At 47.9% G+C, this 23,769-nt stretch overlaps 7 protein-coding genes across 7 annotated transcripts; 3 read left to right on the top strand and 4 right to left on the bottom strand.

Moving 5' to 3' along the window:
- Window positions 1-147: 147 nt before the first annotated feature.
- On the bottom strand, window positions 148-5,327 carry F4817DRAFT_356816 (UAA transporter family-domain-containing protein; the record flags this gene model as incomplete). Its single annotated transcript, XM_049305841.1, has 12 exons — window positions 148-757; window positions 812-1,161; window position 1,225; window positions 1,291-1,316; window positions 1,388-1,486; window positions 1,908-2,009; window positions 2,052-2,174; window positions 3,482-4,074; window positions 4,133-4,787; window positions 4,845-4,942; window positions 5,081-5,121; window positions 5,284-5,327. 12 exons carry the CDS (start codon window positions 5,325-5,327, stop codon window positions 148-150), a joined length of 2,742 nt encoding a protein of 913 aa, XP_049162291.1.
- A 1,937-nt stretch (window positions 5,328-7,264) lies between these two features.
- On the top strand, window positions 7,265-8,821 carry F4817DRAFT_328103 (uncharacterized protein). Its single transcript, XM_049302115.1, has one exon. The coding sequence runs from the start codon at window positions 7,609-7,611 to the stop codon at window positions 8,587-8,589; it is 981 nt and encodes a 326-aa protein (XP_049162290.1). The 5' UTR covers window positions 7,265-7,608; the 3' UTR covers window positions 8,590-8,821.
- A 511-nt stretch (window positions 8,822-9,332) lies between these two features.
- F4817DRAFT_264200 (Dynamin central region-domain-containing protein) lies at window positions 9,333-12,388 on the top strand. The gene is made up of 4 exons (XM_049299339.1): window positions 9,333-9,820; window positions 9,927-10,310; window positions 10,371-11,987; window positions 12,043-12,388. Exons 1-4 carry the CDS (start codon window positions 9,722-9,724, stop codon window positions 12,349-12,351), a joined length of 2,409 nt encoding a protein of 802 aa, XP_049162289.1. The 5' UTR covers window positions 9,333-9,721; the 3' UTR covers window positions 12,352-12,388.
- An 889-nt stretch (window positions 12,389-13,277) lies between these two features.
- F4817DRAFT_264287 (RNI-like protein) lies at window positions 13,278-15,287 on the bottom strand. Its single transcript, XM_049299342.1, has 3 exons — window positions 14,878-15,287; window positions 14,515-14,750; window positions 13,278-14,415 (listed from the first exon to the last, which is right to left on the bottom strand). Exons 2-3 carry the CDS (start codon window positions 14,707-14,709, stop codon window positions 13,357-13,359), a joined length of 1,254 nt encoding a protein of 417 aa, XP_049162288.1. The 5' UTR covers window positions 14,710-14,750; window positions 14,878-15,287; the 3' UTR covers window positions 13,278-13,356.
- F4817DRAFT_264255 (uncharacterized protein) lies at window positions 15,225-20,582 on the top strand. The gene is made up of 3 exons (XM_049299340.1): window positions 15,225-16,506; window positions 16,557-17,073; window positions 17,123-20,582. Exons 1-3 carry the CDS (start codon window positions 15,739-15,741, stop codon window positions 20,332-20,334), a joined length of 4,497 nt encoding a protein of 1,498 aa, XP_049162287.1. The 5' UTR covers window positions 15,225-15,738; the 3' UTR covers window positions 20,335-20,582.
- On the bottom strand, window positions 20,583-22,231 carry F4817DRAFT_264256 (uncharacterized protein). Its single transcript, XM_049299341.1, has one exon. The coding sequence runs from the start codon at window positions 21,944-21,946 to the stop codon at window positions 20,831-20,833; it is 1,116 nt and encodes a 371-aa protein (XP_049162286.1). The 5' UTR covers window positions 21,947-22,231; the 3' UTR covers window positions 20,583-20,830.
- F4817DRAFT_328086 (actin-related protein 2/3 complex, subunit 1) lies at window positions 21,938-23,596 on the bottom strand. The gene is made up of 3 exons (XM_049302114.1): window positions 23,182-23,596; window positions 22,292-23,119; window positions 21,938-22,227 (listed from the first exon to the last, which is right to left on the bottom strand). The coding sequence occupies exons 1-3, from the start codon at window positions 23,402-23,404 to the stop codon at window positions 22,187-22,189; spliced, it is 1,092 nt and encodes a 363-aa protein (XP_049162285.1). The 5' UTR covers window positions 23,405-23,596; the 3' UTR covers window positions 21,938-22,186.
- Window positions 23,597-23,769: the final 173 nt, after the last annotated feature.

Here is a 23,769-nt window from a genome sequence, read left to right as displayed (position 1 = left end):
AACTTCACTCCATAGGGACCGTAATTCACTTCAAGAGCAGTGCATATTATAAGAACAATCCGCTTAGTAGGCGCTGCTACTGCATTGTATTACCAGGTCTGCGAGGGAAGCTAGGCAGCGTATAGAACCCCAATGTATCCTAGCTGACTATCCCGCTTTCCCACTGCTCGCCTTCGGCTTCGGAGTTGGCTTCTTAGAATCTAACGAGTACAAGCCACCTGCGGAAAACACCACGATGGCACCTATTAGAGTTCCAGTGGCCAACCGATTCCCGAAAAGCCATATGCTAAGCAGTAAACTGACTAGCTTGCGAATGTTGAGCACAATGGTAACAGTCAATGCGGATGACACGGCAGCTAAAAGATTAACGCCTCGGATACAGGCATACTGTGTTAAAACGTTGAGAGCAAGGTAGGCCACCTGACTGGGAATGTAAATTCCTTCAATATGATGCCGCACATTAGCTGAGACAGTCGACAAGTTCACGTGCTCTGCTAGTAACGGGAGCGCAAGTGGTTTGCTATCGGCCAAACGCATAAACTGATTGACCAGAGACCGTGAAAATGGTAAGAATAGCGGCAATGAAAGCAGATGAGAGTAGAACAAATTCTCCTTCCAATGCGCTCCGTAGATCCTATACGTTTCTTCCGTGTACAATCCCATAATAGCCGATAAAATTTGTGCGATCAAGAGGACCGCCAAACCAGTGCTAAATTTGGGAACATTTTCTTGAGAATTTGAAGTGGACGTTCCCTTGCTAATGGTTAGTTACAAGCACTGAAGGGTAGAAGAGAGGATTCTTGCCTTGGACTGGGAGTCTGACCACGCGGCCGTGACAACACCAACCGTAAGCAAGAGAACAGCCACAATCTGAATGCGAGAATATCTCTTTCCATATAAACTCCCGGCGATCATTGTTGTAATGCTGCCTCCGGATCGTAAAATGATGTGAACTGGTACGGAAATGTCGTAGCTGAAGGCGTGGTTATTCAATACATTGATGCTAAAGAATAGAATGATGTTGATCAGCCAGCGACGGATCGGGACTCGGTTCGGTTTCACGAAGAAGGGTGGGCGCGTAATATCGAACTGCGAGACGTATCCAGTGACAGCAACGAAGAGGAACTGCACGAAAGTCAAAAGCGTTCCTACAAACAAAAGCTATTAGTTTTGTTCCCGGTGAGTCATGTATTGTAGAACTGCCATACCACTCGCCGGTTCAACCCTAACGACGTTGACATTAGCTAGGAACGCAGCCGAAAACCCGGATTGTAGCCTGCAGGAGCTTACTTAATAATGGCCTCGAGAGCAAAGACCTGCGAAGTGCGGTACAATGTTAGCTCTTCATTACGGGCGGCAAAAAAAGCTAGGGCCTGATCGATCTCACGTTCGAACAACAGCCGCCAAAGATTAGGCTGAGCATTGCCCCGACGGCTAGCCATTGCGGAATAGTTTCGATAAAAATACGGCCGGCGAGACCCATAAGCTTAGAGAAGGTTGGGCGTTGGTCGTCTATTCCGTACAGCTCAGCCTTCTCGAGAGAAGGCCCTGCGTTGATGACCTTGGGTGTCATGGTAGCGCCATTTCGCGAAGCGGCATGCGAATCTCGCAAGGTTTGGCGTCTCCGAGGTGTCGACCGGCTCGTCATCGAGGTTGAAGGTTGAGGATACGGGAGGGAAAAGATAGAATAAGGATGGTTTACGCCTTGAGATTTGTTCCTGCGGGATGCGGCAATGTGTCAGTTGCTCCCGGCTATTTTAGATGGAAGACCACTAAAAGGTTGTTTAAGGTCAAGATCGTACCAAGAGCGGGAATAAGTCATCCGCTACTATGGCGATTCCTTGCATCTAGTTATTTGATTTTGATAGTTTTCTTGGGGGAACACCTTGGGAATACCTTGGGGAAACAAGTAGACATGAGTTTGTGTTAATTTTGTTTAATTTGTCCGTCTCGTCCGTCCGATGATCCAATGGTCCAATGGATGTGGCTTGATTGTATAAGCACTGGACCTAAGCAATTAAAGCATCTGCGCACTTTTAAGCAACATGCACTTGACAGGTTTCACTGTCCGGCGTCCGCTGTACATTAGGTAGTACGCAGCTGCGCAAATCGTCGCAATCTGACAGTAGGAAGCGACACCTGTGCATATCTAGGTACCCGTCCTGCCCGTAGTCCTATCTAACCTAATAAGCTTTTCAAACCCGGCGCCTTGTCCGAACTAGGCATTCGTAAAGGCCCACTTATTCCCTACGTGTATTTTAGGTTACGCTGTGCTTTAGGTGCGTACGGTAAGTACCGAAGTACCCATGTATAACAACGTTGACAATAGGCCTACTACATAGGTACCTAGCTAAACACAACCCGTATTCTACCAATATCCTATCCTATATATCCGTATAGAAACTATGAAATCCCCATTAGGATGTTCTTTATATTACGTACCTAATAAGGAACGTGTGGGATAGCCCGGATACTCATACCCGGATTTTCGGCTTGCCGCCCGCGGAGGGTTGCTTCCGAACTCCCATGCGTCATCCATAGAAGTTACTTATACAGCAATGACTAACGTTGAAGATGTTTTCTTTTTATAACTATCTAGGTTAAAGACTTCATTATACGTCTATAATGCTAACCATGAATACAGCTGCCGACTCACCCCTGAAATATACATAGGTGGCCTATATAGCTCTATGCCCACATGTCTTACTACTTTTATTTTGGCCAAACCCCAAATCAAGATTTATATCGACCTAACAAACACGACGGCAATTCAGAAAACCACCCCTGGTGGGTGCTAAAATAGTGAAGCATTACTGGGTTAATTTTTTACTACGGATTTAGGGATTTAGGGATATTATGTCCACGCTAGAACAACACGTAAACTTGTTCATCAGATATTCGAGGGAGGTGTGGGCACACAATTATACATGCTTCAGATCTCATTTGTCTTGAGTCCCGTCTTATGGTCTTTAGTCTGCCTTGTAGAGTCTATGCCATGATATTGGGCCCCATGTCTGCCGACATGGATGCAACTGGCTCCTTATGGGATTCCGCTGCTGAATGGCCATGCTTCAGTCCTCCCAACATGTCTTTACTACAATTCCCGACCGCCTAGCGTGCTAGGCCTAGGGTAAGGTTAACCTCCCGTATGCACCTTTTGTGTCGTAAACCCAACGTGTTCTCATTTACAACGCATCCACTTTCGTTGGGTAAGCCAGCAGTCTCACAAATACTACGAATAGTCATCTACGTCCAAAAGGACCGCGCAACTATCAAGGAGACAGACCACTGGCAATGGCGACGCACATCCCTACCGCACTTCGAATCGGGAGGTTCTTCCGCAGAGCAGGAACGCCGGGCTGCGAAATATCCGGCCGCTACCGGAAAGCACCGTTACGCCCTTAGAGGGCCGAAAAGACGAATAACTGTACCATATTAGCTACCGCTGACATTCTCGGAACATTTAAATATCATGACTTACGTTGTTTGTTGCAGCAATGGCGATACTGTCCTCGAATGGATGCCAACTCATGTGCAGGATTTTCTTGTTAAAGTCAATCTGATCTGCGTCTGTCTCCTTCCGCATCCTCTGTCCCTGACCCGCTCCGGCCGCCGGGCTACCCGCACGCGATCCGCCCTTCTTACCGCCGTTGGTCGCTGTGGGGCTCGTCGACGAGTTGATAGGTGTCGGGATACCTACTTTCTTCGCCTTGAAGGCTGATTTGTCTGCTTGTAATACGACCTCGATCTCCTTCTCGGGATCCGAAGGATAGATCATGAAGTTGTTATTATAACTTCCCGTCATGACATTTTTGGCGTCACCCGAGAAAACAACTTCAAACTTGTCGAAGATACTATCGTTCTCGTACGTATCACATAGCCGTGGCCTAAGGTGCTCGTGAATAGGTATGGTCTTGACTGGTTGGCGTTCCATATTGACATCCCAGATCTTGACGGTGAGGTAGTCTCGAGATAAGATGTATCTGCCGTCGTATGAGAAGCGCACGTCTGAAATGGAGGATATGATCTCGGAAAAGAACGATCTTGACGACGGATCCTCTTCTTGTTCAAAAACTAAATAACGTCGTTAGCTGACGTCGCCTTTATAAAATGTATAGATAAGGGTTCATACGTTTTGCATGCTGATCGCAAAGGGCACTCTCCCGCATGTCTGCTAGCTTGATGGTGCCCTTCGAGCTTGCGTACATAAACCAGTTACAGCTAATGGGGTGGAATTCGGCAGCAGTAATGACCTCGGTCAACTCCTCCATATTCGCAGGCTTGATGTCGACAATGTTGAAACTCTGGTCCTGAATATTCAGATTCCAGAGGTTGATCCGCAGATCGTCGCTGCTTATGAAGGTCTCCCCGTCGCTGTTGACCGAGATGCTGTTGATGTGATAGGCGTGAGCATTCGCGTACGTACGTCGGGGAACCGCAGCGACGACAGTATCGTGATGCGTCAGTCGTGGTAGCTTCAACTCTCCAGCGGTCTTGAAATGTGACTGAGGAAGAGCTCTAGGAGCACCTCCTCCTACACCAGCGACATTGCCCGGCGTCAGGTCGTGAGACAAGTTGTTCTCAGCTACTACTTTTAGTGACTTCTCGAAAACCTTCCATAGCTTGATCGTTTTGTCGTTGGTGGAGAGCAAATAGTGAGAAGCATTCTGACGACGACACCACTTAATCTTGTTGATCTTCTCTTCTATCTCTAGAGATTTGAGGTAGTCGAATTCGGGCTCGTGCGACTGGAATTCGGTGTGAAACTTGTATTCACAAGTTTTTTTCTATAGACTAGATTAGACTAAATTGCTCTTCGTGACGTGTCAAGGATATTAACTGACCGTCTCGTTCCTCTCAAACAAAACAACTCGGCCGCCTTTGTCTCCTGTTGCTAAGTAATTACCGGTATGGTCGAATTCGACGGTTGATATGATATCGGCTAAGAATCTCATGTAAGCATACGAACATCCAACATGCTTGGTCTATTGATGGGAGAGAGGTCGAGGGGCTGTGCGATCTCAAGCTCAGAGAAGCCCAGGAAAGTTTTGGGTCAAAATAAGAGGCATGGGAAATATACCTTCTGTGATATCTTCAACATCTCCTTTGTCACCGAAGCACCTAGAAGCGAGCAACCAGAGTCAGTAATTGTTATCAAGTAGATAGCTGACAGCCATAGAGGGTAGATGCATGAGAGCTAGTTTGCTGCGAGTAGAACGTGATAGTGGCGATAAAAGTTACGAGTCGAGTAAAAATCGTGAAAGATCCTTTGTACAAACTTACTGGGTGAACTTCCAGGTGGGAGAGTTTGAATCTCCTTCCACCATATTCGCGATGGGTTGGGTGTGAAGCTACCTAAGCTCCGACCCGTATTTCAGTTCAGAGGAAGTGTATGCGGTAGATGGATGGACTAGCGTATCGCGGCCGCAACTAATGAGGGCTCGGCGATGGGCGATGGGCGATGGGCGATGGAGGGTTGATACGCGACTTGAGGTGAGGATAGACCGAGAAGCGTGTCGAGGTATCTTGCGGCTGCTGGACACAGGTAAGGCTTGGTAGGCTGGTGGTAGGCTAGGATGTGGGAAAAGGTAGTCGGAGGGGCGGGTCTAGGGCGGCGGGGTGTTGTACGTATTGACGGCGTGGAGGGTTAGAAAGACGCAAAGGACCTTTAGGCGGATAGTGCGCTCGCTCCCAATGACTTTGCGGTGGGCGAGATCAAGGAATAGTGCTAATATGAGACTTCAAGTCAATCAAGAAGTCATGCACAACAATTAAATGTGGTCAGAAGCACCCGCTGGCTATCAGGAGGGGGGAAATGATGGGGAAAAAAGGATACACGAGCTGCTGCAAAATGACGGCAAAGCGTAGTCGTTGGTTTTTTTGGGTGAGTGATGTGATGCGAGTAGGTCCTAGCAGTAAGTAGTACGTTATGGGTTATCAGTTATGGGTTATGGGTTATGCGCAAGGGTCTAGGTTAGCAGGTCTGGATCGGATTTGGGGGGAAGAAGTGGGAAGGGTGATTTGATTGATGGTCGTAGATGCGTAGATGCGTACCTAAGATGCGTGGTCGGCTTATGTCAGTCAGTGCGGGCTTGCCGGTTTTGGGTCTGCACTCAGTGCTGTATCTTGGTACCTGGGCAGCTACGAGATGATGCTTACCTTATGTATCTACAGAAGTGCTTTATGTACCGAATTGCCATCTAACACGCGAGAGTATCTCTATTGTCTTAAGCAAAAAGAAATCTATAATTTACAATGAAACTATTGATTCTAACATCCTACGTGCATTAGATGTACTATATCTTACGTACCGTATTTTCTGGAGCATATATAAATGTACTTATTCACTTATATTATATGCGCCAAATATTGTAGTACATATTCTTTTCTAAGCTTACATGTACAAATTTAGCAGGTTTGTATAAATGTTCAAGTACCACACTCAAGGTTGCGGGCATGGAGAAAGTGTGGAGCCCCAGGGCAAGAATACCTAACCTAAAGTACCCCCTTGCAGGTACCAAGCTGCTAGGAAAGCGCAAGAACTGTCTATGTACATGTATATTTAACAAGGCAGAAGAGCCTCGAAAAGGACTCGAGGATAAATACCTACCTATGTAGACGACTAATCATTTATGTGCTTAGACAGTTGCCTACATATACTGCTGACCGGGAGATGTCCACCGATCTAAAAAGGCATAGTTATTTTGAAGTGGCCTGCATAACCTGCCTTAACGATTTCAAGTTTAGGTATATACGAAGTATGACATAGGTGGAACAAAATGAAGACAGTCATTCTTGTGGGAGGGGCGGCTCTGTATACTTTTGTCTTCTACATTTAAGCATGTATGAGTTACAACCACCACATTATGTATATTAATAGTCAACCCCTGACAATGCTCAGAATTTTCTATCCGTAAGCATGTCAAGTTCTGTAGGTATGATTGCGCCCGTTTTTACGAAATAATCCGGCTTCTTTGTAACTGGATCGGGAAGTGTTGCACGTGGCACAATTCACCACGACTCTTGATGATTTATTTCTTTAGGATGTTACCTAAATACGTGGTCGGGCTTTAAATTAAAGCTTATATGAGATCTTGTATAGTAACAGGAAATATTCGTGTAATTATTAAGTGCTTCATGTAAACTCTAAAGTATACATGCATGTACTCTTATCTTATAACTACCTATACGTATATATGAGTTCATGAGGATCTTGTAGGATTAGATAAACAAATCGACGTCTTTGTCGTCACATGCGAACAAAGGCGGCTAAAACTCGATTAAAGGTTAACATACCTTGTACCTAGGTAATTTTGAGCTACATCATTATATCCCGTGCTCTCCATCCCCAAAGCCGAACCTTACCGAAGACTTCACTTACACCTATATGCCCATAGGTATGAATATATTTAATAACTACCTAGGTATAATTTACAGGTCTACAAATGTAATAAGATATTCATTTTTGATTCATATCCTCCGGGTTCTCTTCTGAGTAGAGAGTCTATGAAGTTTCGACTCAATCATACTTCTATTTATAGAGCTTATTCCAGCTGGATATAGTCATAATTACTGAGTTGCGCCGGTGAGAGAGTAGGCATAACCACGATGGATAAAGATGATAGCGAGAGCACAACTCCTCGGGACGCAAAAGGCAAAGGTATTGCAACGAAAACAGATAACTTGTCGTCCGAATCAACAGCGCAGGATGGGCATTCAAGTTCTGTTGAAGTAACCTCAGACACGACCTCATTCATATCAAGACTAAGCGCATCCGCGGGCAAACTCACTAATGAAATCGTCTTACGGCATCCTAGCGGCGCCTCTCTATCAGACGCCTTGCCCTCAGATAAAGCTGAATCCTCCAGGTCCGGGAGAAGCGCGGGTGTGAATGAGGCGTCAATGTACAGGAATAACTTTGCCCAGGGGACGATTCCAGATACGTTTAAATCTATACCGAGACAGGAACAAGAAGTCCTAGGTGAATCCGGTTTCTCATCCTTTCTCAACAACACAATTACGTTAGGAGAAACGGAGCCTAGCGACATCAAGATCGGGAGATACGGGCAGATACACGAACCTGCACTTGGGGGGACACAGCAAACTAGACCAATAATCAACACAACCGACGGCATGGACGTTGTTGATTTTCTCGATTTAGGGTATGACGAAGTTGAGGAAATAGATACGGCCTTGACGGACATCGAACAAGCAGCTCTACGTCATCATCTTTTCGAGAATGGCGAATCCGGGGAACATACTTCAAGGGGACAGTGGGACGATGCTCTGAACTTCTTTCCTGGTCTTGGGTCGAATAGTAGTAACATACAGGAATATGCTGACTTGCTCGGCACATCAGATTTGGAAGAAGCTAAGAATATCTGGGTTAACCAGTGGCAAGGGGTCCTCTCCAGTTATACGGATGAAGTATGGGGAGAGCTCGGGTCTCTCGTAAAAGTGGCTCGAGAGGAGCTTACTAACATTTCGGAGCCTCGTGAAGAAGCCTCGCCTTCGAAGTTAAAGGCAGTGCGAAGGCTTCAGCAGCTTTTGAGCCATATCCGCGGGACACGGAATACTGAAAGCTCATAAGCTCAGAACAAGGCATGTAAGATATTCTTTCACTGTTCGTCGACCTGGAATTTGGGGGGAATATATATAGAGTCTAAGGGAGCCACTGTATTATAATCATATTCATGATTATATGACTTTCTTTAAGGGGAATTGCGTTATATAATATTGCATAGCAACTGTGTAGGTTAGGTATATATGATACCCGAGGTTATAACTTTATTAGCTAGGTAGTCACATATAATAATAATTTATCCATACTATTCCTACACCCCATAGAAAACTTGTCTTGGGCATCGTGAAATGATTGGAATGCGATCTGCCACTACAATTCTCCCGCGATAGACGGTTTTATATTTCTTTCCCACCAGAACGTACGAGAAGGAAGTATGGACATAGCCAAGGATAATGGAGTTGTAGGGATCTAAGTGGATGCCGAGTTGGCGATTGGGAGAAAATCTTCCCGTAGATGCCTTGTTACATGCTTGGGTCAAGCTTGTCCGTGCCCTTTTATATGCATGCGGAATGTTAGGTACCTCAAGAGCTATCTAGATACGTACTTCGGTATTGCCTATCTGACCTAATGGGACGTGAGGTGATTGGGCAATAAAAGACACGAAGGGTGGGACTCCGAAAATGGGTACTTTGAGGTACGCTACCTACCAGCTTCAGTGTATTAGTATTCAGTGTAACTTAGTGTAGCACCATGTATTTCTCCTCCAAGTGCAGGACCCAAAGGTACATAATGTACTTCACATATGCGCATGAAATGTAATAAGAACCAGTCTGGTATGTGCATATGGAAACTTTTAGCAGTAGATATTTCCATATTTTTCAACGCCTCGTCGTTTTGCACCCACTGGGCTGCAACACATCAACTCTACATTTTTTTTCCCTCATCGCTGAATTTGAGCCTTTTATCTAGTCTACCATAATCACTTCACCTGCGTCGTGCGGTCTCTTGTGTTTTATCGGTCGAGAGCTTGTCTTACCGGTGGCGCCCGCGATCCTTGTTGACGGCAGATAAACCGGTACCCAACACCGTTTTTTGTTGTCGGCGATAGCATCACAAGTTAAAGAAAAAAAAGAAAGAGATCAACTATTCTCTAATTTGCCATTTTTAAGGCCGATAGAGAGCTCAACGTTTTCAAAAATGGCTGCTCTAGGAGACGACCTGTTGCGGATTGTGAACCAGCTTCAGGACCTAGTCTTTAATACAATTGGCACAGACTCCCTCGACTTACCTCAAATCGTATGTCCTGCGCCTCTAAGACTTCCTGCTTCCTTTTTATTATTTTATTATTATTATTATTCAGGATTCATACTCGCACGACTGCTTACTCTCGTCTAAACCATAGGTTGTCGTCGGTTCGCAATCAGCTGGCAAGTCTTCAGTGCTTGAGAACATTGTCGGCCGCGATTTTTTGCCTCGAGGAAGCGGCATCGTGACCCGTCGTCCGTTAATTTTGCAATTAATCAACGTCGAAGAGGACCCGTCCGAACCAGATCTACAGGCCGCTTACAAGAGTCCCACTCAAGCACGCCGTTCCGAGTGGGCTGAGTTCCATCATACACCCGGTCGAAGGTTTACCGATTTTGCAGATGTCAAGCGCGAGATTGAGAATGAAACTTCTCGTGTTGCCGGCAATAATAAGGGCATCAACAGACAACCTATCAATCTAAAAATCTATTCCCCTCATGTTCTTAACTTAACCCTGGTTGATCTGCCAGGTCTGACCAAGGTATGCTCACCGCCTTAAAAGAATAATTATTTATTTGGTGACTGACCCGACGAGCGATAGGTTCCCATCGGCGATCAACCAGCCGACATTGAGAAACAGACCCGAACCCTCATTTCTGAATACATTGCCAAGCCCAACAGTATCATTCTCGCCGTCTCTCCTGCAAATGTCGACATTGTTAATTCGGAAGCTTTAAAACTTGCCAGACATGTTGATCCTCTGGGCCGTCGGACGATCGGAGTTCTCACCAAGGTAGACTTGATGGATCACGGTACAAATGCGTTAGACATCTTATCTGGTCGAGTCTACCCGTTAAAGTTAGGCTTTATCGGTGTGGTTAATCGATCACAGCAGGATATTCAGGGCAATCGACCGATGGAAGATGCTCTTAAGGCAGAGTCGGAATTTTTCCGACACCATCCTGCTTACCGAACTATCGCTATGCGATGCGGGACTCAATATCTAGCCAAGACCCTTAATCAAACTCTTATGGCACACATTCGGGAACGGCTACCAGACATCAAGGCACGTCTCAACACGCTGATGGGCCAAACCCAGCAGGAGCTTGCAAGCTATGGGGATATGCATTTTAGCGGAAAGGAGCACCGAGGATCTATGATTCTTCAGCTTATGACTCGATTTGCTACTTCTTTCATCTCGTCCATCGACGGTACATCTACCGACATATCAACTAAAGAGCTGTCTGGAGGCGCGCGGATCTACTATATTTTCAATTCGGTGTTCGGCAGTGCATTGGAGACAATCGATCCCACCTCCAACCTTTCTGCTCTCGACATCAGGACCGCCATTCGCAACTCGACAGGTCCTCGCCCAAGCTTATTTGTACCGGAAATGGCCTTCGACTTACTCGTCAAGCCCCAAATTAAGCTATTAGAGCTCCCTAGTCAACGATGCGTCGAGCTAGTATACGAAGAGCTGATTAAAATATGCCACACATGCGGTTCGACAGAACTCTCTCGGTATCCTAGACTTCAGGCCAAACTTATTGAGGTCGTATCAGATCTTCTGAGAGAGCGGCTGGGACCGTCATCGTCTTACGTCGAGTCCCTCATCTCTATTCAACGGGCTTACATCAATACAAACCATCCTAATTTCTTAGGGGCCGCTGCAGCCATGAGCCACGTGGTTACTAATAAGCAAGAACGCGAAAGAAAGAGGATAATCCAGGAAGAAAGGGAACGCCGGGAAAAGAAGCGGCTTAAGGAATTTGGAACAAATGGTACTGAGACACCGAACGATGAGGAAGAACCTGATCACGATAGACATGACGCTTCTCAGTCGCGAAAGCCGGCTGGAATAGGATCGCGAAGCATGTCGCCTATCCTCCGCGAAAATGGAACTTCCAGCATCGCCGCCGCGATGAATGGTTCGCGCTCGGACTCACCTAACCGGTTCAACCAACAGGCAGTTGGAACTGCTCGCGATTCGTTCTTGAATTACTTCTTTGGAAAGGATGGCCAGCCAATCCAAGCTTCTGGAGCTGGGGCTCCTAATGCACTTCCGCGCCATGTCAGCCAGGGCGTGGAACCCACTTTCAGTCAAAGCATTCGACGAAGTGAAGACAAGTTAACTCATCGACCGGCGTTATCCTCATCGTTAGCCCGCGAGGAGGTTGAGAGCCCGAAAGCTGCCGGGTATGGTTTTGGGCCGCAGTCGGTAAGTCAGATTTTGTAGCTTGGTTTGTTGTCCCAACTGACACGTTTACTTGCAGGGCGATGTGGAACCGGCTTTAAGCGATCGAGAGGCAATGGAGACGGAGCTAATCCGCGCACTTATTTCCTCGTATTTCAACATTGTCCGCGAGACCATTGCTGACCAAGTTCCCAAAGCTGTTATGCACCTACTCGTCAATCATTGCAAAGACGTGGTGCAGAACAGACTTGTCAGCGAACTCTACAAAGAAACTCTCTTTGAGGAGCTCCTCTACGAAGACGACGGTGTCAAGAAGGAGCGCGAGAAATGCGAGAAGCTACTGCAGACCTACCGGGAAGCAGCTAAAATCATTGGGGAAGTGTTATAATAGGGCACCTTTTCCAACGGCCCACCACACTACCGCCACCAGCCAACACCATCACCTTGTACTAGAAATCGGGACTATCTCCACCTGGCAAAAAAAAAAAGGTTTGGGTTTTCACGTAGAAGAGAAGAATGCGATATCTGACTTTGCCCCATCATCTCATCTGTACATGTACAATTAGACGGAGGGGGAACGGCCAAAAATGCTAAGTTGGCCCGCCTTTGCCCGCGATTCTCACTCCCTCGAGGGGTTGCTAGTTTTGCTAGTTGCTTATTCGTTCGGCGTGTGTCGTCTGTTCTAATATGCACAGGCGGGGACCGAGTCGGGAAACGCTTTTGAGGGCGCACATATTTTGTACATATAGCGCAGACCATGCTACTCTTACGTTTTTTCTTCTAGTACCTACATTCAGCAGCATTTATCGTGTCTCGTATGGGGAGCTTCTTCTCCGGGTTGTATGGTGTATAGGTATGTATGTATGTATGTATAATACATACTGATCCGTAGGATTGGAGATGGATGGGTATGGAGTGTAGTCTGGCTCGGTGGGTGGTGTGCTGGAACGGGTCAAGGTGGATGGGATGGATAGGTGGACTGGTGGATAGGATACATGGTGGAGGTATGTAGGGCGGATGGATGAATGGATGGGATGGGCAGGCCAAGCTATCTATACATGTCTATACATACAGCGTACAGCATACGTGTTCCGCGTACCACATTTGGGCCATTTCAGTCACAGATGCATCGATCGAATGACTAGTTTCTTTTTGCAAACGGCCTATGCGAGATCAATATCACCTTCCCGCTTGGGCGTAAATCAGAGCCAATATCGATCTTGGTTTCTACTCTAGTGTAGTGGAATGTATGTAACTGTGTATGTAATAGTTTGGGGGGGTATCTTCAAGCCCTATTCTCTTCCGTTTCTGCGCGGCGCCTGCGTAGGGAATCATAACTATCTATATGTACCTACCTGGCTAGGAGGTAGGTATGCATTTTTTATCTAGCTAGCTAGATCCCGGTCTGCGCCAGCTTCTTGGCCAAGGCGTCGACGTCGACGTCCTTGAGCTGCACCGTGGGTTGTTCTTGAGCCTCCTCGGCCTCCTTAATTAGCTTCTCGGCCTTCTCTTCCGTAGAGGGTTCCTCCTCTTCTTCTTCTTCCTCCTCCGAGTCGAGATCCTCGAGATCGCTTAGGCTGTCGACGCCCCAGGTGTCTTCATCTATGACATCGCCGCCGTGCTTCTCCTTCCGCTCGTCGAGTAGCTCTTGTAGGGCTAGGATCGACTCGTCGTCCTCCGAGAATTTGTTGCCGTTTAGTTCGATCCGCTTTAGCGCCGGGAGACCGGCCTTGGCCGCCGATGCGAAGCCCTTGACGCCTACGGCTGTGATGTCGTTGTATTGTAGGCGAAGCGTCTCGAGCTTCTGGTTTTGACCCTTGGAAAGGACATCAGCGAGGAGGACACCACCCTTGGCGCCAAGTAGGGAGTCGCCGATTCCAAGCTCTTGTATGTCTGTCCAGAGAGGGACAACCTTTGCTAACGCTCTCGCGCCCTTGATAGTAAATGTGTTGTCTTGTAGATCTAGAATCTTGATCCCGGTAGCGTGATTCAGGCCTGAGGTGAGCAACTGCTCGATTCCTTCTTTCCTGATACCGTTCTGGACCATCTTGACTTCTTTAACCCGGTCATGAAGGCTGAAGGTTTTGGCCCAAGCAAGCATGCTTCCATTTTCCAATCGGTTGCGACCGCAGATGACGGTCTCGAGATGGGGAACGTCTTGTCCGGCCTTTCTAGCAGCCTCCTTCTTTGCATGTAGCTCTGAGAGCGCATCGGCGATGAGTATACCGGCATGAGGTCCTAATCCGTTGTTGTTGAGGTATAAATGCTGGAGTGGCACGTGGCTAGACAGGAAAGCGACCAAGGGCGCTTGGGTGTTGAGACCAAAAGCATTATCGTTCAGGTTGATGGTACGAAGATTGGGCAAGTTGAGGATAGAGGTGAGCAGAGAGGAGAGGGCCTCAGGGATCTCGTTTAGCAGGCGACCCGTAAATATGTCAGCCAGGTTTGCGACCTACATAAGTAGCAGCGTTGTTAGTAAGGCTCTTTTTCCTTGTACTAGCATCCTCTCTAAATATATAATATATAATATCTAATATCTTGTATGTCTTACCTTCAGCGACTTCTTGGTAGCCAAGACTTCTCCAAGAAGCTTGCAGGCTTCGACACCTAGAGTGTTTCCCAGGATGCGCACTTCCTCAACATCGTCCATAGCCCTTAGCGGACCGATATGCGCCTCGAGATCCTGAGCCGTATCTAGCTTCAGGCCTTTCCCTTCAAGGGAGAAGATTTTGTCGGACGCAGCCATCTTGAATCAGGCGTTATAAGCGTAAAGAATAGCGACGAAATCTATAGTGTTAGCTTTGCTGTTATTGTTGTTGATGATGCTCTGAATCTAACGATAACGAAAAAGAATGCGAAGCCTAGAATGGTGGGGGAGGGGCAATTATTAGACGTTATGAGAGGGTGTAGGTACAGTAACACGCACTGAGTAACACGGTACCACTTTAATTCATGTCGGCTGTCAAGGGCGACGGTTCGGATAATTACCGGGTGGCACCAGATGGTATGGTGTACATTAATGCATGTGTGTGCAGTTGACTGGAATTGACTTGCACATGCATTTGATTTACGGTTGTCATTTATGGTTGTGCTTGAATGCTGTTAGTAAGCTGTATCCACTACATGTAGGCACTTACGAAGTACCTAGCCTATTGTGGAGCCTCCCAAGCTTAAACTTCCGTCTAACTCTCGCGTGTTACCGTACATCGCGATTCTTACAACTCAACTTCTACAACCTCTTACCGCCTATTTTAACATCTCCCAGCTTTGTCTAAGGAAAATGCTAGGGAATGATACGTTTCATAGATTCCATACTCTTGCCTCTATCTTGTCTCGCGCTTATTAGCATGGCAAGCTGCCTTTGATAACTCAACCCTTCTCAGCCTGTTCTGAAATCCAGACTCCCAGTACTTTATCTTACCTTATCCTACCTCAGGATAATTCTGGCGGTCAACGCCTTAATAGCCCTCCCACGTCGATTTCCATGTTGCACCAGTAGCCCATCTTCTCATGTTTTTCGCATTTTACCTACCTCTGAAGGAGCCACATTTTCAATCGAAAGTGTGACGAGCCTTGAGAGTGCGTATATTCAATGAACAATTGCTTTCGATCTCAACCATTTCCGACAAGTGTTATTGGCTTCTACATAACCTGTTGCTCACCACGTCAATCTGAATTTCGGTACTAGCTGATACTAATCACATTAGGTGCGGATTACTATTTGCCTCTGGGTGTAGCAAGTCGGTCAGTTCGCAAGCCCCCTTGGCGGAAAGGCATGGATCTCAGCAGGGGATCCGGAGGTGTGTTTAAACACTCGCTCGGTTCAGTTCCATATTCAGCCGAGGAAGATGAAATTCCTCTAGACTCTAGCAGTGAAGAATCTGATGTTTCTATGTCTGATTCTGAACCAGAGGACGTGCATAATTCATTGATTTCAACTGGTAGCGAACATATTTCGACTCAAGCTCAACTACCAGTTCCCGCTATCCAGCACAATCAGGATATCTCTAGGAAGCGAAAGTCTCAAGAGGCAGATTATACTCGTCATGCAGTCGTCTCGATCAAGAAAGTAAAGCTAGACGATGAGTGTTCTAATCAAACCCCGTCCATTGTGACCTGTCCGTTAGACAAATCTCTACTCCCTGCCGAAATATGGCATCGCGTCTTTATTTTCACTCCTCCAAGAGCTCTAGGCAATTTGTTGTGCGTCAATAAGTTGTTCAGCGTATATCTCGATCCGTCCTCTCCCTACCAGTGTAAATTCCCACCCTCTCTTTCCCAATCCTCTTCCCGGCTACTTAAGCCTGATGCTATATGGCAACTTTCTAGGAGGCGTTTCTGGCCGAGGATGCCAACCCCACTGCAGCAGAAGACCGAGCTCTACATGTGGCGTCTTGCTTGTGGAAGAAGATGTCAGTTCTGTGGTGAAACCGATTTGGTGTCGGCAAACTCGTCCCATAACCAGAGCAATCGTAGACACCAACCAATTTGGCCGTTTGCGCTTCGGAGCTGCGAATCTTGTCTTGTAGAGAAGACAATGAAGGTATGTACATACTCCTAAGCTACGAGAATATTATCTCATTATCTCACAAGGAGATTGATTTGCTACTTTCTTCGACGCCCTCCCTACTGACGTCGGCGTTACCATTCACTTTTATCACCAACGAGAAGCACATAATTTCACCAGACGCGCTTCAGAAAGGAGTATTCCGACCAGATATGCAAGTCACTAAGGTATACCTCTCCGAACACGTAGAGAAGCTAAAACAGGAGTTTCTTTCCGCCAAATCAATGGGCGGTGCGACGGCTGAAGAGTGGCTAAAAGGCTTAGAGGCTCGAGGAAAAGAACTACTTAATGATTCTATGCGATGGGAGAAATGGGCCTCAACTGGCGGAGTAGCTCAGATGCAAACCCCGACGAGTCCAGATAGTGTTTTGAGTATGGCTATTTCAAACAATAAGGGACAAGTCTCAGCAGATTCTTCGTTAGCCCCCAACCCCCTTTCAAGTTCAAGTAGTATAGCTGGACAACATACGTCTGATTCGGGTCATGTTGCCTCCGTTATAATAGCGCCTCAATCCGCGCGTACACCCGAAGTTACTTCTCCACGTAAGTTATCCCAGTTCGGTTTCCTCGGTTGTGACTAACATGATAGAAGATGAACTTGGGGCCGGTATTCCTTCGCTACCAATTAATGTTCAATCTAATGGATCTCGTACCCGGACTCGGGAGGAGGCGTTAGAGCTTAAAGCTGCTCGTCGCACAGAAATTGAGCGACGGGCGATGGAACTCAACCCACCTTTACCGTCCAATGTATTAGAACATATTCCAGCCTTCCAAGCAGCTATCCAAATCATCTCACCTCTTGACGACCACGCATGGGATTTACTCAAACCACGCTTGCTTGTACAGAGAACTGCCGCGGAACAGCGTGAACGACGTGAACAAGGGGTTCCTCCTACTCAGTCCGGTCTCGTCTCGGCGATTCCTGAAGAACGTGACCAGACTGAAGAAAATGCGATAGTAAATAAGCAGCTCATCGACAAGGCTTGGGATGATGTTCAGGAGCCGCTACGCGCGCAGATATCCGCATTTGCTGACGAGATCATCCGCGATAGTTGGAACGATGGTCGAAAGGTTGATACGGATAATAGCCCACAATTCGCCGCCGAGGTTCTTCTACATGTCCGTAAAAGATTCTACGCGGAAATTGAAAAGGAGTCAGCCGCGGCACGAGCTGCCGGCAGAGAGCCGCTTGAAGACCCTCCAGAAGGGCCATTTACGCAAAAGCTCACCCTTGAGAATATGAAGTGGCTATTCGACGTAAAGATAAAACCTCACACCGAGTCTTATCGGAAGGACCTCTTCTTCTGTAACGGTTGCGAAATTAACTTCAAGGCCTTTGGGTTCGAAGGCGTTATTCAGCACTATGCTGCTAAGCATACGAATGCTCTTAGTCAAGGTAGCGTTGTGGTCCACTGGCGGGCTGAGTGGCCAGAGATCCCGCCCTTTAAGCCCGACCCTCACATCGTTAAGCCTGCACCACCTATATCGACCTACGAAACCATGCAGCCCCAGGGTAATGCCTATCCCTACCGTCGCAATGCTGGCTCTTATTCCACCGGCTCAAATCCGTCGCCCTTCCAGCCATCTCCATACACTGCTGCGCCTCCAAGCTATGGGCATCCAGCATATGGACCGACGATGCAACAGCCGGCTCCATACGGGTATGGAATCCCCTATATCCAAGGACCACATGAATATAATTCTCCTTATCCTCGCCATGGACCACCCTATACACCATACGAAGCCCCTTACCGTGGCTTACATCCGCCTTTTTCTCCTGGGATGCAAACTGAGCCGCCTACTTATCCTCACAGCTACAATATGCCTCAAAATAATTCCCAGATAAGCTCTCAAAGCCCCCATGGGAATTTTCTTGCTGGCAAATATCGTACTGAGCTTGAATATTTAGCACGAAATTCACGCGAGCTCTGGACCTCCACAGCTGGTTTAAAAGAGCTCCCAGGAAATATCAGGGTTCATGTTGTCATCTGGCATGTGGTGCAAAAATTTCGGTCCAAGTTCCACGAGAGCCCCCCATTGTCCATGTTCATCGACGGGCTCTCAAACAATAAGGAGATGCGTCCAGTACGCAATGTCAACGGCTTAATGTGCAAAGCATGCCACCTTGGTCTGAGTAATGAAGCACCGACCGAACAGGATCTCAAGGCATTTTCCCTGCCACAGCTGGTAACCCATTTTCAACAAAGGCACGTGGATCAACCGCAAATGGCAGGCGTCCCTTTTCTTGATTGGACTATCAACATGGTTCATATGCCAGATCTCTCTGCGCTATCTAGTCTTCAGTACTTGACGAATATAGATGGCCAGAAATATTCATTGATATATAGTGCTTTTCCGTCAGCGCAGTATCCCAACAGCTACCGACAAGCTGTATCTGCTGTTGATAACCGAGCAGATGTCGGAGCTGGGGCTTTTGCTAGTCGGCAGCCGACTAGTAGCGACTCAATATCACTTTACCCTACAGTTAGGCATGATGAAGCCAACTCTAGCATACAACAAGATCCCCCACGACCTACTACACTAGGCCAGAAACTAGATTTCAATCAGCTGATGGCTATAGACAGCTCTTCTCTAACAGCGCACCAGAAACTGCAGCATAGTGACTCGGGCCGGTCCTCCTCAGAAGCATGGCAGGGGACTAATGCGGCAAGGACAAAGAAGCAGAGGAGATCTTCCACCAAAGATCGTCGAAACACTTCCAGCCAGGGTTCTAGGGGCCGTAAGAGTGGTGCATTAGATACATCATCTAGGGTCAAATCACAAGAACCCAGTGAGGGAGACCTAATCACGGAAGAAGAACGTCGCCAAGAAGAGGAAATTCGAGCAATGTGGGCTGCAGACCGCAGGGAGGCTGCACTGGTTGCTTCTAAGAACAAGCCTCCGAATCAAATTGAAGAGCCTAACACTCCGAACGGAAAATCGGAAACAGGAAGTCCAATAAGTCATTATGCTCCACCGGCTCAAAGTATTGAACCATCGATATATGTAGCACAAGCTGCAAGACCTCAGCAACCTACAATTGCCCAGGAACGCGACGAAGATGATCTGATGGCTGGTCTGGAATCTCAACTTGATCAACAGCAAGTATTGAATGGACGTTTCGACTATCGACCACGGCATGACAGCGATCTTCATGAGAGGCAACCACCCTACAGACAATATTTCGGTTCTGGGCAGCATACCTATCCTGACCAAGGACATTTTTATGACCGAACTACCTTGGAACCCCCTGGATATGTTCGGCACGAATCAAGAACTCGCCTTGATCAGTATCAGGAAAATGACGTTGGCCCTCGTGCTATTAACCCAACCCACGGGTCTACGCGTACTACAGCGCCTCTAGATGACGCGTTATATGACCGACCTCCACGCCAGGAATATTATCATGTATACACTAATGACAATCGAGCACATCAACCCGCCCCCGAATATGCTACAACCTATGAAATCGTTAGGGTCCGGGATTCCCACGGCGAGTACGTAATCAAAAGACCTATTACACTTGAGCGAGAACCTACCTACACCACATCCCAGGATGGGCCTACCCCTTATAATGATGCTACGGCGCGATATAGGTCTTACGGAAATGAATCTGACTTGAGGACCGAGCCACCTCCGCGACAACCTACATACGAGGCAAGCTTCAGGGAGGAAGGTAGTATAACCAAGAGAACCTACGAAGCATTCTCAAGAGATGACGCCACTGGCTATGATGACTACGACCCGAGATATCCGTCAGGTCCACCGAACTCCAACATTGCGCGACAACCCCGATATCAGTAACCACAGTTTACAAAGGATGGTCAAGCATAGTTATATCTAATGTTTAGTACTTATGAAATACCACTCTTCCTATGCACCAGTGGGCCAGTATGCAAATCACGAGACAAGGATTTCAAGACAGATAAGCTTGAACTTAGAGCAAGGCCTATTCAACTGAAAGACTTAAAAATATAAATATTTTACGATCATGTATGAGTACCGATTTACTACCAAAACCAGTCCGTCGTAATCTATTGTGATTATTGTCCTCGATAGTGATACCGTCGATCCTGAAGGCTGTCTTGCTATAGTAAGATACGGCAATTCTCTTGCCACGACGTGAAATACCCATTACTGGCTGGTTTATCTAGTGCTGATCTTCAGTACAGCTATAGGATTTCGCATCATCACTTGCGTGACCTTCCTACTCGCCGTTTTCACTCGCTATTGCTTTACCTTGCTTCCGCTTAGGAACGACGTTATCATCTCCATCATCCCCCTATCCCTCTATCCCCCTTCACGAGCCCCCATACTCCCCCAACACCTCCCCCTCCAGCGCCTCCATCGCGTGCACCGCATCCGGGACTCCCAGCCAGCTGCACAGATTCCTCCCCGCGTCGAGTACCTGCCATAACGCCTGGTCGTCGGCTACCCGCCACTCGTCCTCGCTGCTAAGGGCCACGGTTTCCGCCCAGTGCATTAGCCGCCCCATGGATTCGATCGCGAGCCGCTCGACGTTGAGCACGTGTAAACGGTCTCGTTGCGATCCGGTCCAGAGCATGCTGCAGATGCTGCTTGTGTTGAGCAGGAGGGACTGAGTTGAGGGGGGGATAGCATTTGAGCTGGAGGCGGAGTCATGAGTATAGGCATTGTTATTATTATTGTTGCTGCTATTGGCGGTGTTGCTACTGTTGTTCGTGCTGGCGCCGTTACTGCTGCTCCCACTACCACTGCCATGACAAGCCATAGACCAACCCTGACTGGCAGCCCGAGCACGCCGATTCGCGATATGCGTGTCGAGATACGTCCTCGTTGCTTGCAAGCATATATCGTGGACGGCGCGCGCCGTCGCGCAGATATTCATAATGGGTCCCGTGCTGCTGCTGGGTATACTTACGGTGCGGCTGGACGTGGCTATGGAGAGAGTCCGGCCATCTGTGCGCGATGGGGCGGGTGCAGGAGGAAGAGGGAAATCCGGGTTCTGCTCGGAGGGCGGAGATAGCCACGGGTGCTGGTCTGTAGCCTGGGGCGAGTACGCATCTGGCTCAGGCTTGAAGATGCGCGGTGCTGACTCCTGAGGATACGCCAGAGGAGCGCGGTTGTTCGGCGCTTCTATTTGCTCTAGTGGAGGATGGTTATTGTCGTACGGTGGTTGTTGATGACCATTTTCTCTCTTCAAATATCGAAGATCTGGGTGAGGGGTGAAACATGGACACTCCCCAGGTGATAACGGCAAGAATTGGGGATCAACGACTTCCCATTCGGCTGCGGTGACTGGTAGGGACTTGGTGCCGGTCACTTTCGTACGTGGGCTTGGTTCCATGGCTAGATCTTCTCGGGTAGGTGAAGCAACGAGTGAACCTTGAGCCCTGCGGTAAATAAAGTCACTTGGTGATGTCGTTGAATTTAACATGATCAATATGTGGAACTAGTAAATCGGATCGCATGGAGCTCTACTGGTATTAATAGCACGGCAATAATAGCAACGGCCAGGGGAACTGTAGGCTTCTAGAGGCTTATACAACTAAGAGCTATTCTAAGGGACTTTCGAGTAACTACAAGAACAGAACTAGGGAGAAACACGAGGCGGTGTGGACAAAGGCGATAGATTTAAGACATATCGATTTGATGCGGGTGTTTATTATCTGTGAGTCTACGTGTGCCAGATGACAATTCTACCGTCAACGCCGCTTGCTTTGTATCCCGTTAGCATATCCACAGAACAACCTGAGGCTTCGGTAGGAGGAGAAAGACTTACTGCTGAATTTGGTGACGGCTCCGCCATCGGACTCGTATACACGGACTGTCGAAATGGTGTTCTGGTGAACGGTCTTTAGTTGAGTGTCATCTTTGGCTTTGCCTTTCAAGTCCATCTGCTTGAACATATTCAAGGCAGACTCTTCTCGCGCATCTCCCAAACCAGGACCTCCCTTAGATTCCAAAGTGCCACTCAGTTGCCATCCAGATGCGTCACCCCTGAATCTAAACGCCTCGCAATCGTATCCGGCTGCGATGATCTCGCTCTCGCCGTTCCAAATTAGACTCATGAAAGGCAGGAGTTGGGTGTTGACGCTAATGACAGCTCGCGGAGGTTGCTCAGGAGCGGTAGGGTAGACGACCGTAATACTGCTGTCATGGGCAGCGAACGCGAGGGCGTCACCGCTCGGAGAAAAAGCGACAGAGTGTATCCACCCGGCGGAGTTGTTCAAGAACTCACCGCAGACGGTGTTGAAAGGTAACCGTTCACCCCAGACGCTAGGCTCGGGACGAGCATCGACGCCCTTGATGAAGCTCGAGAAGACTCTCGCGTGGGCATCGGTAGAGCCGGCAGCGAGCAGCACCGAGTTAGGATGCCAGTTGACGCTAGTGATGGTGCTTCGAATGGGCTTCTTCAAGTGCTTGGAAACCCACCAGTCGTTCTCCTCCTCGAAGTAGCAAATAGCGATGACCCTGTCACCGGAGCCAACAGCGAACTTGGTCTCGGAGGGAGACCAGCGAACGAAGGTAGCCGCTCGAGCAATTCTAAGAAGCACTAGGGTCGGCTTGTAGCCAGTAGGAGAGGGCTCCCAGACCAGGGCATTACGATCTACCAAACATATTAGAACAAGCTCATTCTTAGGTTATAGAATGTAAATGAGGTAGATAGACCTTGAGAACACGTGACAATTCGGCCGCTGCCTGGAGCAATATCGACGCTGGTGATAGTTTTATCGTGACCTTTTAGCTCATCTTTTAATTTAAAAGCACCCCCAACTTTGCCGTATAACTCGATAGTAGAGTCCTTAGCGACGGCCAATGTCTGGCGGTCGGCCGAGAAGGAATGGTCAGCAATAGGTCGATGGAAGAGATGGTGAACCTCCGGAGCGGCCATCTTGAATAAGTGTCTCTTCTCCTTCTTTTTCCTTCGAGGTGGGTGCCTTTTTAGTTATGTGCCTACTAGTGATAGGAGTATAGCTCTCTACTACCACGTCGAGGTAGATTAGGTAGTTTAGGAGGCTCGAAGATTTAGGAATAAGAAAGGAGGTGTAAGTTAGTTAGCAAGTAACTAGAAATGAGAGGTGGCAGGGCAAGCACCTGCAGTGGGGTGCAGCTGGGGCTCCGCAGACGTGCGTCACCTAAGTCGAACTCAAGCCACAGCATCCCGCCAAGTGTGGCAGACTAATAATAGTGGACGGAAATGTACCTAACATCCATATCGGTATTGTGAGGCTCCTTCAGCCCGTTCTGCGTGGCTTG

Source organism: Daldinia loculata (genome assembly GCF_022478755.1).
Source record: "Daldinia loculata strain CBS 113971 unplaced genomic scaffold F4817scaffold_7, whole genome shotgun sequence".
NCBI classification, from domain to species: domain Eukaryota; kingdom Fungi; phylum Ascomycota; class Sordariomycetes; order Xylariales; family Hypoxylaceae; genus Daldinia; species Daldinia loculata.
The sequence above is the reverse complement of the archived record's forward strand: the minus strand, read 5'-3'. Positions and strand labels throughout refer to the sequence as shown.